The sequence below is a fragment of the Ascaphus truei genome, unplaced genomic scaffold, assembly GCF_040206685.1.
Source record: "Ascaphus truei isolate aAscTru1 unplaced genomic scaffold, aAscTru1.hap1 HAP1_SCAFFOLD_448, whole genome shotgun sequence".
NCBI lineage: Eukaryota > Metazoa > Chordata > Amphibia > Anura > Ascaphidae > Ascaphus > Ascaphus truei.
The window spans coordinates 108,106-122,500 of record NW_027456779.1 but is presented as its reverse complement, the minus strand read 5'-3'; the positions used below and the strand labels follow the sequence as shown (position 1 = coordinate 122,500).

Genomic DNA, 14,395 nt, shown 5'->3' with positions numbered 1-14,395 from the left:
TATGCCAGAGGTAGGTAATGCTTCATGGAGCTGTTGTGAGCCGGGTGTGCCTTTTCCTTGTCAAATGTTTTGCTGTATTGCAGTGCTAGGGTCTATTCAGGGTTTGCAGTGGGCTGTGTATGTGAGGGTTGAGGGGGAGGGGTAGTTGTGTGCAGTCAGTGTTGGGAGGACCTGCAGTGAAATAAATTGTTGTGGGGTGGGGGCTTAAATTGTGCAGGCTAACAAGCATGGGGTCATAGTGTGGTCAGAGTAACTCACCATTTGCTGCTTTGTGAAGAAGAGTTTGCAGTAGATCCAGTCACCTTTAGTTAAACTATAGTTAACTATATTTTATCACTTAAAAGGCTCACTTTAAATGCCTCTCTAAAATGACAATGCAATCCCTGCCAATGCAGGGGGGGTGTTACTTTTATACATCTAAAATTGTCACATGACCCTCCCCCTCCCCAATAAATCAGCCTCTTACAAGTAGGTCAATTAGCAGCACACAGTTAAAAGGAGTTAAAAAACAAACAAACAAAAAAACACCTTTTTGATATTCAAACATACCAAAAGATTAGTAATAAAGTCTGGGTGGGGGTATTCCTTTTAAAACAGGACTTGCAGTTCAGAAACATACCTGTGATGAGAATGCAATTAGATCCATGTCATATCAGCTGAGGTTATAGGTCTTGCATGAAGAAAGTAAATATATGAACTATAGTCTAACTATATATTCTCACTTAAAAGGCTCACTTTAAATGCCACGGTCTGGAAGATGCTGCAGCAGGGATCCTGGCGGTGAGCCGCAAGAACGCTCTCAGAGTTAGAGTTTGGCGGAGTAATGTGCTTGGTTGTATCAGAGAATCTCACTCAATTCCCGGATACAACTTTTGGGGTATCCCATAACTTTGGAACCCCGATACATAGACACATTCTTGTGACTTTCTCCGACAAACCCACCCTGAAACGTACAGCCTAGAAATCTCCCGATCCCAGGAACGGCAAAACACAGATAAATCTTTAATGTCGCAAAATCAGTATACAGTCCCAGTAATACATTTTCGACATCTGAGTCCCAGAGCTGACACTCTAAGACCCTAACACACGGGTCAGGGTTAACCAAGTGGGCTTAACCTTTATTGATGAGCCTGGTTAACCCCTTCACCGTCACACAGGCACAGATACTTTTGTGTACCAGAAACTTTTATTTATAAAATGTGTTACCAGGAAGTAATACATTGAGTTACCTCTCGGTTTCACGTATGACCTGGGCACAGAGTTATGATGACAGATACAGGGTTACATTACGTGAGCAAGGTTATACATTATATAAAAGACATTGCATGCACCGTAAGAGATATGTTATAATATTTTATTACCAGCCCAGCACACACAGGAGTCATACAAAGACATTACAAATGCATGGGGGATACACAGCTTTACAGGGAGATACTGAAACAGTGGGCCGCTGTTTTGGCTGCAACAAGATGGTCTTTTAGCCTGTAACCTAGACATTGATCTTGACAGGTAGGGGCAACTGCTGGCTTAACCGTTAATGTGCTGACCAGGCTGCCCCTACTGTCTCGCCTCTCTCTCGCCCCCCCCCCGCTCTGGGGTAGCAACCTTGCCAGTTTGTTCCCCAGCATGGAGGACAGCCTTTGCTTCCTTGTCCTGGCGGGATACGTCTTCTCACTGCCCTTTTTGTGCTGTATGGATAAATCGTACTCACTGCAGGACAAGGCTCCAGCGTAACGGGCTTAACCATTAATGTGCTGACCAGGCTGCCCTTCCGCCGCAGTCCCTTCCACTCATTACCATATGAGAATGCCGCTTTCTCCCGCTCAACATAACATGTGTATTAGTATGTTTCCTCCCACTCATTAATACGAGACTTATTTAATAGCCACTCACTCTATATTGGAAATTTACATCTACATGACCCCTCCCCCTCATTAGCATACCTCTTCCAACCTTTGTATAATGGTATGCCCCTTAGCGTGGCCCCTCCCACTCATTAGCATATATCTTCCTACCTTTGTATAACGATGTGCTGGGTAGCATGGACCCTCCCACTCATTAGCATATATCATCCTACCTTTGTATAATGATGTGCTCATTAGCATGCCCCCTCCCACTCAGGATACAATACTTTCTACTTTCTCCAGTGGTCCCTCTCCCTTCCATGGAATAAGGCTCCTCAGCCTCCCGATGCCTCTGTCATTAGCATGACTACCCGTGTACACCCCTGGAGAGGTACGTCCCTCTCATGGTCACATATACCCCCCCCCGGGAGCGGTACGTCCCTCTCATGGTCACATATACCCCCCCGGGAGCGGTACGTCCCTCTCAAGATCACATATATACCTCGGGAGCGGTACATCCCTCTCATGATCACATGTATACCCCGGGAGCGGTTCGTCCCTCTCGTGATCACATGTATACCCCGGGAGCGGTACATCCCCGTCCCTCCCTCTCATGATCACATGTATACCCCGGGAGCGGTACATCCCTCTCATGATCACATGTATACCCCGGGAGCGGTACGTCCCTCTCATGATCACATGTATACCCCGGGAGCGGTACGCCCCTCTCATGATCACATGTATTCCCCGGGCGCGGTACGTCCCTCTCATGATCACATGTATACCCCGGGAGCGGTACGTCCCTCTCGTGATCACATGTATATCCCGGGAGCGGTACGTCCCTCTCGTGATCACATGTATATCCCGGGAGCGGTACGCCCCTCTCATGATCACATGTTTACCCCGGGCGCGGTACGTCCCTCTCATGATCACATGTATACCCCGGGAGCGGTACATCCCTCTCATGATCACATGTATACCCCGGGAGCGGTACGTCCCTCTCATGATCACATGTATACCCCGGGAGCGGTACATCCCTCTCATGATCACATGTATACCCCGGGAGCGGTACGTCCCTCTCGTGATCACATGTATACCCCGTGAGCGGTGTGTCTCTCTCATGATCACATGTATACCCCGGGAGCGGTACGCCCCTCTCATGGTCACATATACCCCCCCGGGAGTGGTACGTCCCTCATGATCACATGTATACCCCGGGAGCGGTGCGTCCCTCTCATGGTCACATATACCCCCCCGGGAGTGGTACGTCCCTCATGATCACATGTATACCCCGGGAGCGGTGCGTCCCTCTCATGATCACATGTATACCCCGGGAGCGGTGCGTCCCTCTCATGATCACATGTATACCCCGGGAGCGGTGCGTCCCTCTCATGATCACATGTATACCCCGGGAGCGGTACGTCCCTCTCATGATCACATGTATACCCCGGGAGCGGTGCGTCCCTCTCATGATCACATGTATATCCCGGGAGCGGTACGCCCCTCTCATGATCACATGTTTACCCCGGGAGCGGTACGTCCCTCTCATGATCACATGTATACCCCGGGAGCGGTGCGTCCCTCTCATGGTCACATATACCCCCCCGGGAGTGGTACGTCCCTCATGATCACATGTATACCCCGGGAGCGGTGCGTCCCTCTCATGGTCACATATACCCCCCCGGGAGTGGTACGTCCCTCATGATCACATGTATACCCCGGGAGCGGTGCGTCCCTCTCATGATCACATGTATACCCCGGGAGCGGTGCGTCCCTCTCATGATCACATGTATACCCCGGGAGCGGTGCGTCCCTCTCATGATCACATGTATACCCCGGGAGCGGTACGTCCCTCTCATGATCACATGTATACCCCGGGAGCGGTTCGTCCCTCTCATGATCACATGTATACCCCGGGAGCGGTACGTCCCTCTCATGATCACATGTATACCCCGGGAGCGGTGCGTCCCTCTCATGATCACATGTATATCCCGGGAGCGGTACGCCCCTCTCATGATCACATGTTTACCCCGGGAGCGGTACGTCCCTCTCATGATCACATGTATACCCCGGGAGCGGTACGCCCCTCTCATGATCACATGTATACCCCGGGAGCGGTACGTCCCTCTCATGGTCACATGTATACCCCGGGAGCGGTACGTCCCTCTCATGATCACATGTATACCCCGGGAGCGGTACGTCCCTCTCATGATCACATGTATACCCCGGGAGCGGTGCGTCCCTCTCATGTTCACATGTATACCCCGGGAGCGGTACTGCCCCCTCATGATCACATGTATACCCCGGGAGCGGTACATCCCTCTCATGATCACATGTATACCCCGGGAGCGGTACGTCCCTCTCATGATCACATGTATACCCCGGGGGCGGTGCGTCCCTCTCATGATCACATGTATACCCCGGGGGGCGGTGCGTCCTCATGATCACATGTATACCCCGGGAGCTGTACGTCCCTCTCATGATCACATGTATACCCCGGGAGCGGTGCGTCCCTCTCATGATCACATGTATACCCCAGGAGTGGTACATCCCTGTCCCTCACATTATATGACCCCATTAGGTATTGTCACTGTGTACTAGTTGTTAATGCTTTCCCTTTGTATTCTCAGCGTCGATACTCCCCCAGCTTCCACTCTGACCCAGCCAGTGCCCTGTCCAATACCCGCAATGAAGGCTTACACATGGCCCCCGATCTCCGCCCGCTGGGGGTGGCCAACCCGAGTGCTGGCGACAGGTACGTGTGTATAAAGATTTGTGTAATGTGAACCGTGTGCATGGCCTTACAGAACAGAGCTCAGTATACAGAGATCAGAGCGCCTCATATAGGAGGAACACTCAATCCCTGCACAGCTTGCAATCTAGCCTGTCACATTTCTTCCTTTTCTAACTATTTTTACAGGGAAGTTGGCAAAACACCAAAGGGTTTTTGTCTGACATCCTACAAAAGTGAGTGTAAGTTACTGAGCGCGCCCCCGAAACGCCGCGCACAGCGGCACTGGGATTGAGTTCTTCGGGGTAATACTAATTCGGGAGGGGCGGGTCTGACATTTGGACTTGTGGGTTTCACTTTTGATTCCAGTTCAGAGTAACATGGGATGTGTTTGTTTTGTTTTTAATAACATGTTCGACAGATTATTTGTAAAAATATGTGACTTTCTTTGAAGTAAAATAAATAAATGAGCAGTGAAAGTGCCCGGCCTTAATTCTAATAATGGGGATCGTACCACAGAGCGTTTTATTAATGGCCGCAGGTCCCGTTCTTTTTAATTCTGTCCCTGTCTTGCGTGATTTTACGTCATCCTTCCTTTTATCGTACACATTATTCAAAGTGAATGATTGGTTATTATTGCAGAGGGTCACTAAGCATGCTTATAACAGGGATTCTTTGTTTCCCAGCTCTCTGTCTTGGCGACCCCGCTCCGCACCCCTCTTTTACATATCCGACTAGTTCCGGCTGTGCAGGGACACTTTCTTTAATAGATCACAATACTTTTTGACCTGTACGTTCATTCAGTTCCCTCGCCTTTGTCAGAGGTAGCCGGATTTCTCTCCCATAAAGTAGACTTTAAACTTTGGCAGCTAGAAGCAGATGATGTGTTTTCATGGGATCTAGCAGATGGCACAAAATTAGACTCTAGAAATGAGTAACAGAAACAGAGGTTTTTTTTATCCTGTTCTAATGTGCCAATGCATTTTTTAATTGCTTTATATACCAACCCTTGGTGAATTTTTCAGCTGTGCACCTGTGACGGGTAGGGGGTACCCAGGCCATTAATAAAGGTATTTGGCCCGGCTGGGGGCCCCTGAGCCATATTGGGAAATTGTGAGTGTCAGCTCTTCAGCCCAATTGTGGCATCTAACTGCATGTGTAATAAAAATGTGTGAGTTTTTACTGTTCCAGGAGTGCCAACCAGCGGAGATGTGCAGGGCGTGAGTTTCAGGGGTGACTTTGGTAAAATGTTGTCAGGGTGTGTTGAGGTAGCAGGGGGCCAATGTTGCGTGTTACCCCGACACATGTACTCAGGAATCTCCCCAGACTTCTGAGGACATGAGGAACACAGACAATCGGATAAAATCCTCCCTAGAAAGCAGTTTGCAGCTCACCGCCAAATCTCCCTGCTTCAGCACAAACCAGGGCAGCAAGACTGGGCAGGGAACTGGGTTACATTACAGGTCCCGGGGTATGTCCATATCCCAGAACCCAGTGAGGGGTTCCGTACCTCTCTCACCAGGTATAAGGTGGAGAGTTATAGGGGTTTTTAAGTTAACATGTAGAGTGTCAGCTCTGCAGCCCGGTATTGGCTGCAGTGCTGTGAATGTGTTATAATTGTCTGTGTGTCCCCCGCAAGGTATAAGGGGACCACATTAATACCCTGAGTGAAACTGTATAAGTGTTGTAACAAGTAATGTATATGTATCATGTGTGTGCATTGCAACAGTGTATCGCTGCCAACCGCAGAAAGGAAGAACGTTTTTACAACACGCAGCTTGCTGCAGAGCGGATAAGCAGTGAGTTAACTTTGCCTGGGAGCGTCTTAGGGCGCTGAGTTTTGAGGTGAGCGCTGCTGAGGTAAAACCATTAAAAAGGTTATCACGTTGGTTTGGGCACCGCATGGAGCAGTGAGGGGCACGGGAGTTTTCTTTTACTGTCGCTCAGGAAAAAATGGCTAAAAGTTTAAGCAGCAAATGGAAGAGTAACATGCGGGCAGAGAAGAGGAAAAAGAATGCTCCCAAAGAACTGGCCCGGCTGAAAACTGTCCTGGCAAAAGGCAGCGATGTGTTCATGGATGAGGTGATAGAGATTGCAACTGTGGTGGCTGCTGAAAAAGTGATGGAGAAAACAAAAACAGAAGTGCAAGCCACTGAAGGTGACTCCGGTAAGATGGACATGGATTTAAAACGGAACAAGAAAAGCCTTCTAGATCAGCACGGTCGGTATCCAGTATGGATTAATCAGAGGCAAAGGACGAAGCTGAAGGCTCAATGAGGGAAAAATAATGGAAAATCCAAAGTTACCAAATGATTAGCCTGCTAGAAATGAGGAGCACAGCCTACGTTCTGTGTACTTTCCTACTGCACAGCAGCCTGCTGGGAGACTCCATTCACTGCTCTCTGCTGCCACAGAGGCCTGGAAAGCGATGGGCGTCTCCCTGCAGCACACCCGTTAACAAAACCACATCTGGCAAAAGAATGGGGAAGTAACTTAAAGGCATTTAAGAGTAATACTTACTTTTCGTTATGTTTTTAATCTTAAAATCTCCAGCACCTGTAAATTTATGGTCTGCATCTTTGTTTCCAAAGGCTAATTTTGTATGCGGTCTCCATGATTGAAGTGGTCTGCAGTGCATTGCTTACGTTTGTCATGAAAAATGGCGTCTACACGTTGTGTCGGCGCCTGCATCTTTTTAGCGTTTGCTAATATTATATCTTTCTTTTATGTGCGGTGATGCCATCTCTGCACTGTCACAGGGACTTTCATGTATTGTATGCATCTCAAGAAAAGAAGCGGCCGCGATACCACAAATGTCAAGGCTGTTCTGCGATAATCATTCAATGCATACTGTCATGTAAAGAAATAATACATATTTTTAAAGAGTAAAAAAAAAAGAGGTTATCACGCAATTTTTATAAAGCCTTATAAAAATGGATGAATTAAAGTTACCCTAGTTTAACTGACAAATCTAATACCTAAAATGCATACAACAAGCGCTAATCTACCAAAACGCCTGCTCAAGCTGGGGCTTTTTTGCGTCCTGGCAGGCGAGGCAGAGCAGGAGCGCGGATCAGCGCGGCCCGAGGCACCATGCCCGAGGCCTTAACTGTGACCTATTATAAAGGATGACAGATATCTAAAGAAAAGAATGGCTGCCTAGGGGACTCCCAAACACAAGTGCTTTCACTGCACTCGCTATATATCACCACAAAGAAAACGAAAAGTAATCCCTGGTGCCAAAAGTCAAATGGTAAATATTGTCCCCAATTTCCAGCGTCCTGGATATAGTCCAGAGTTGGTTCCCAATCCGAGAATGTAATCCAGTTTGTGCAAACCAGGCTTGCTTCTTTCACTCCGGCTCTCCTCCTGTTATAAAATACACGGGGACACACCATCGTGCAGAAAACCACGACTGTTTCAGGGATCATTCTTGCAGACACTAGGAATGCCTCCTTACAAGATACTAACGTGATATATACGTTGGATACAAGCTGTGCTTGTGCCTTCTCTCTGATTTCACGAACCCCACGTGATGCTCCTGATTGAATCCAACCTCCTCCTTCTTGTAATTGAACACCATGCCGGTGACCGGAACAGTCCCACCGTTAAAGTAACAGAGGAAAGTGCGGTACTGCAAAACACTTTAATAACAACACATACACAGGGCGAATACACACTTACATTGTGCCACGTCGTGCCAGATAACACAAATGCCATCCGCAGCTTGAAATCCTTGCTCCTTGCAGTGTCTAGCCTATCAGCTGTTTGCGCCTATCAGCTGTTTGCGCCTATCAGCTGTTTGCGCCTATCAGCTGTTTGCGCCTATCAGCTGTTTGCGCCTATCAGCTGTTTGCGCCTATCAGCTGTTTGCGCCTATCAGCTGTTTGCGCCTAACAGCTGTGCACTCTGACAATCTTTGCTGGAAAAGGTACAGCTCTGCTGCAAAGTCTCCTCACTGAACAGCATCTCAAACAACTAGGCTCCTCCCTCCCAACATGTTTCGTGACATCAGCAGTCACTTCCTCAGGGGACATAGAGCCATAACCACAGAGTGTGCTAGTTATACCTTCTGGGATTAACCCTTTCATTACCAGAAGTTAACCATATTTAAAGGAAAATGGGCAAAAGTGCTGTCTAATGTGGAGATGAACATATTCAAACACACATGTAGTATAAGATATAAGGCAAGGGGGCTAATCCTTTCTTATACATACAGACACAGACCCTTAAAAACCTCCAAAATCTGATCAAACAGTCAGTAAAATACACAGAATAATATATAAAAGATATAAAAAGCAACCACCCCTAATTTTCCATAAAAACACATAATGACTTAAAAGATAATTTAACCTGCAGACTTATCTCTATCTGGAGATTATAAAAACCTGTGATACCAGATGTCAAAAATCACTATTTAAAGAAAGAAGCTAAATCAAATGCAATATTCAGCCATCGGGGGCGCGGGTCTTGTGTGCAAATCCAGAAACTTTTGCGTCTGGAGAACACACCCAACCTACACCCCCCCCCCCCCCCCCCAGTTGGCCGTAGGACAATCAATGCCTTTACATATTAAACCTTGTGGGTTTTGCCCATGTTTATGAAGATGAACCCCAAACCGGTGATTCTCCCCCCCCCCCCCAAGGAAGAGGAACCCCAAATCAGTGATTCCCCCCCTCCCCTCCCCATGGAAGAGGAACCCAAAATCTGTGTTCCACCCCCCAGGAAAGAGGAAGCCCAAATTGGTGATCTCCGGGGCAGGAAGGCACAGGCAGGAGAAGGGGGGTCTGGAAGGCAGGGGCGGGGGGGCAGGAAGGCACAGGCAGGGGAAGGGAGGCTGGAAGGCAGGAAGGCACAGGCAGGAGAAGGGGGGGCTGGAGGGCTGGGGGGGACAGGAAGGCACAAGAAGGGGAAGGGGGGGCTGGAAGGCAGGGGTGGGGGGGCTGGAAGGCAGGGGTGGGGGGGCAGGAAGGCACAGGCAAGGGAAGGAAGGGGGGGCTGGAAGGCAGGGGCGGGGGGCCAGGAAGGCACAGGCAGGAGAAGGGGGGGGGGCGGGGGGCAGGAACGCACAGGCAGGAGAAGGGGGGGCTGGAAGGCAGGGGTGGGGGGGCAGGAAGGCACAGGCAAGAGAAGGGGGGGGCTGGAAGGCAGGGGTGGGGGGCAGGAAGGCACAGACAGGTGAAGGGGGGGGCTGGAAGGCAGGGGCGGGGGGCAGGAAGGCACAGGCAGGGGAAGGGGGGGGCTGGAAGGGAGGGGCAGGATGGCACAGGCAAGGGGCGGGGGGCATGAAGGCAGGGGCGGGGGGCAGGAAGGCACAGACAGGGGAGGGGGGGCATGAAGGCAGGGCTGGGGGGCAGGAAGGCACAGGCAGGGGACGGAGGGGCTAGAAGGGAGGGGCAGGATGGCACAGGCAAGGGAAGGGGGGGCATGAAGGCAGGGGCGGGGGGGCAGGAAGGCACAGGCAGGGGAAGGGGGGGCATGAAGGCAGGGGCGGGGGGCAGGAAGGCACAGGCAAGGGAGGGGGGGCTTAAAGGGGGGGGCTGGAAGGCAGAGGCGGGGGGGCAGGAAGGGGCAGGGGGGGCTGGAAGGCACAGGCAGGGGAAGGGGGGGGCGGGGGGCAGGAAGGCACAGGCAAGGGAAGGGGGGGGGCGGGGGGCAGGAAGGCACAGGCAAGGGAAGGGGGGGGCGGGGGGCAGGAAGGCACAGGCAAGATAAGGGAAGGGGGGGGCTGGAAGGCAGGGGTGGGGGGCAGGATGGCACAGGCAAGGGGCGGGGGGGTTGGAAGGCAGGGGCGGGGGGGTTGGAAGGCAGGGGCGGGGGGGTTGGAAGGCAGGGCGGGGGGGGCAGGAAGGCACAGGCGGGAAGGGGGGGCTGGAAGGCAGGGGTGGGGGGGGGCAGGAAGGCACAGGCAAGGGAAGGGAGGGCTGGAAGGCAGGGGCGGGGGGCAGGAAGGCAGGGGTGGGGGGGGCAGGAAGGCAGGGGTGGGGGGGGCAGGAAGGCACAGGCGGGGAAGGGGGGACTGGAAGGCAGGGGTGGGGGGGCAGGAAGGCAGGGGCGGGGGGGCAGGAAGGCAGGAGAAGGGGGGTCTGGAAGGCAGGGGTGGGGGAGGCAGGAAGGCACAGGCAGGAGAAGGGGAGGCTGGAAAGCAGGGGCAGGGGGGCAGGAAGGCACAGGCAGTAAAGGGGGGGCTGGAAGGCAGGGGCGGGGGGGCAGGAAGGCACAGGCAAGGGAGGGGGGGCTGGAAGGCAGGAATGGGGGGGCAGGAAGGCACAGGCAAGGGAAGGGGGGCTGGAAGGCTGGGGCGGGGGGGCAGGAAGGCACAGGCAAGGGAAGGGGGGGCTGGAAGGCAGGGGCGGGAGGGGCAGGAAGGCACAGGCAAGGGAGGGGGGGCTGGAAGGCAGGAATGGGGGGGCAGGAAGGCACAGGCAAGGGAAGGGGGGGCTGGAAGGCAGGGGCGGGGGGGCAGGAAGGCACAGGCAAGGGAAGGGGGGCTGGAAGGCAGGAATGGGGGGGCAGGAAGGCACAGGCAGGGATTGGGGGGGCTGGAAGGCAGGGGCGGGAAGCTGGAAGGCGGGAGCTGGAAGGCAGGGGCAGGAAGGCACAGGCGGGGGAAGGGGGGTGGGGGAAGCGGGGGGCTGGAAGGCAGGGGCGGGGGGGGGGGCAGGAAAGGTTTGTGCCGGGGGGTGGGGCGGCTGTGTGATGTGTGGGGGGGGGGCTGCGGGGTTTATGCCGTGGGGCGGAGGGGTGGGGGTTGAGCGATGGTGGGTGGGGGAGTCACGGGAGGCTGCGGGGTTTGTGCCGTGGGGCGGAGGGGGTGGGTGAGCGATGTCGGGCGGCGGGTGGGTGAGACACGGCAGGCTGCGGGGTTTGTGCTGGCGGGGGGGGGAGAGGTGGTAGCCGGCGGGTGTTTGGGGTTTGGCTGCGGCGCGGCAGGGTAGTTTGGGTGAGGGGGTAGTGGTGAGGCGGCGGCGCGGCTGCAGGTGAGGCGGCTGGGGCTGAGGCAGGGCAGGACGGTATGGGTGCACGGCGTGTGGCTGTCACGCCGTGAGAGGAGGCGGTGAGGGCGTGCGTAGCCGTGTTGCTGATGTCACCCCACCCTGTAGGCCAATCACATTGCACAAACCCACACATAACCAAACCCCCACACAACCAAACCCCCACACAACCAAACCCCCACACAACCAAACCCCCACACAACCAAACCCCCACACAACCAAACCCCCACACAACCAAACTCACACACATAACCAAACTCACACACATAACCAAACTCGCTTTTATTTTTTTATATATATATATATATATATATATATATATATATATATATATATATATATATTTGTCTAACATCATGCTGAATAGAATATAAGTCCTGTGGGTTATATGAAGCAGTTTAGCCAGGGAATATCTCTGCCATGAGAGGATGTCAGAACATCTATCTTGGCTGATTTTTATTGGGATAAGATCTCGGCTGGTGACGTGAATACAACATAACTTGTACATATTGGAAATCAAATACCTTTAATTTTGTGAATGGACTTATAGCACAACTTTCAGCACCAAATCGACTTCTGGTCAGAAAAACAAACCGTGTTTGAGAGTGTTAATAAACCTTAAAATAGCCCAGAGTCCTGCAGCCTGGATGACCTTTGGATTATCCACAAATCCTTTTAAGATGCTTGAAAGAAAGTCCTTCGTGGCGCTGGTTCTCCGCATACGTGCACAAAATGATATGAACATGTGCAAAAAATGACGAGAAATGTGTCCAATTCATACATTTACATATTAATATAAATCGCCATAAAGTGAAAGTATTACTTCAGCAGGTTACGGTGACCAATGTCTTAATCACACAGTGAGGATTAGGCGGTGAGCCGTGTGTTCAGGACTGTGATGTCAGGTTGGACAATCTGCATAGTGACCGCTTAATAGTCGCAGTATTCATACAAGTGACTATAATGCTGGAATACTTCCCTCTCCAGGAGCATGCTTGATGGTGATTCAGACAACGATACACGTAGAGACAAAGATAGCAGACATGGTGCTGTAACGTAATAAAACAGAGACACTGGAGTCCCACTCACAGAAGTACATGGACAATGTGCACAGAGAGTATGGAGTCCCACTCACAGAAGTACATGGACAATGCGCACAGAGAGGATGGAGTCCCACTCACAGAAGTACATAGACAATGCGCACAGAGAGGATGGAGTCCCACTCACAGAAGTACATAGACAATGCGCACAGAGAGGATGGAGTCCCACTCACAGAAGTACATAGACAGTGCGCACAGAGAGGATGGAGTCCCACTCACAGAAGTACATAGACAATGCGCACAGAGAGGATGGAGTCCCACTCACAGAAGTACATAGACAATGCGCACAGAGAGGATGGAATCTCACTCACAGAAGTACATAGACAATGCGCACAGAGAGGATTGAGTCCCACTCACAGAAGTACATAGACAATGCGCACAGAGAGGATGGAGTCCCACTCACAGAAGTACATAGACAATGCGCACAGAGAGGCTGGAATCTCACTCACAGAAGTACATAGACAATGCGCACAGAGAGGATGGAATCTCACTCACAGAAGTACATAGACAATGCGCACAGAGAGGATGGAGTCCCACTCACAGAAGTACATAGACAATGCGCACAGAGAGGATGGAATCTCACTCACAGAAGTACATAGACAATGCGCACAGAGAGGATGGAATCTCACTCACAGAAGTACATAGACAATGCGCACAGAGAGGATGGAGTCCCACTCACAGAAGTACATAGACAATGTGCACAGAGAGGATGGAATCTCACTCACAGAAGTACATAGACAATGCGCACAGAGAGGATGGAGTCTCACTCACAGAAGTACATAGACAATGCGCACAGAGAGGATGGAGTCCCACTCACAGAAGTACATAGACAATGCGCACAGAGAGGATGGAATCTCACTCACAGAATTACATAGACAATGCGCACAGAGAGGATGGAATCTCACTCACAGAAGTACATAGACAATGCGCACAGAGAGGATTGAGTCCCACTCACAGAAGTACATAGACAATGCGCACAGAGAGGATGGAGTCCCACTCACAGAAGTACATAGACAATGCGCACAGAGAGGATGGAGTCCCACTCACAGAAGTACATAGACAATGCGCACAGAGAGGATTGAGTCCCACTCACAGAAGTACATAGACAATGCGCACAGAGAGGATGGAATCTCACTCACAGAAGTACATAGACAATGCGCACAGAGAGGATGGAATCTCACTCACAGAAGTACATAGACAATGCGCACAGAGAGGATGGAGTCCCACTCACAGAAGTACATAGACAATGCGCACAGAGAGGATGGAGTCCCACTCACAGAAGTACATAGACAATGCGCACAGAGAGGATGGAATCTCACTCACAGAAGTACATAGACAATGCGCACAGAGAGGATGGAGTCCCACTCACAGAAGTACATAGACAATGCGCACAGAGAGGATGGAATCTCACTCACAGAAGTACATAGACAATGCGCACAGAGAGGATGGAGTCCCACTCACAGAAGTACATAGACAATGCGCACAGAGAGGATGGAATCTCACTCACAGAAGTACATAGACAATGCGCACAGAGAGGATGGAGTCTCACTCACAGAAGTACATAGACAATGCGCACAGAGAGGATGGAATCCCACTCACAGAAGTACATAGACAATGCGCACAGAGAGGATGGAATCTCACTCACAGAAGTACATAGACAATGCGCACAGAGAGGATGGAGTCCCACTCACAGAAGTACATAGACAATGCGCACAGAGAGGATGG

The 14,395-nt window shown here is 51.5% G+C and overlaps 1 protein-coding gene and 1 pseudogene across 1 annotated transcript in view; both read left to right on the top strand.

Annotated features, from left to right (window-relative positions):
* ZNF318 (zinc finger protein 318) overlaps positions 1-14,395 on the top strand; it is a 104,693-nt gene that overhangs the window by 26,885 nt on the left and 63,413 nt on the right. Inside the window, exon 2 of the mRNA XM_075584102.1 lies at positions 4,475-4,599. Within this exon, the coding sequence (XP_075440217.1) occupies positions 4,475-4,599 (125 nt within the window). The remainder of the gene's footprint in view (positions 1-4,474; positions 4,600-14,395) is intronic.
* Positions 6,070-7,756, top strand: LOC142484871 (protein LLP homolog pseudogene; annotated as a pseudogene).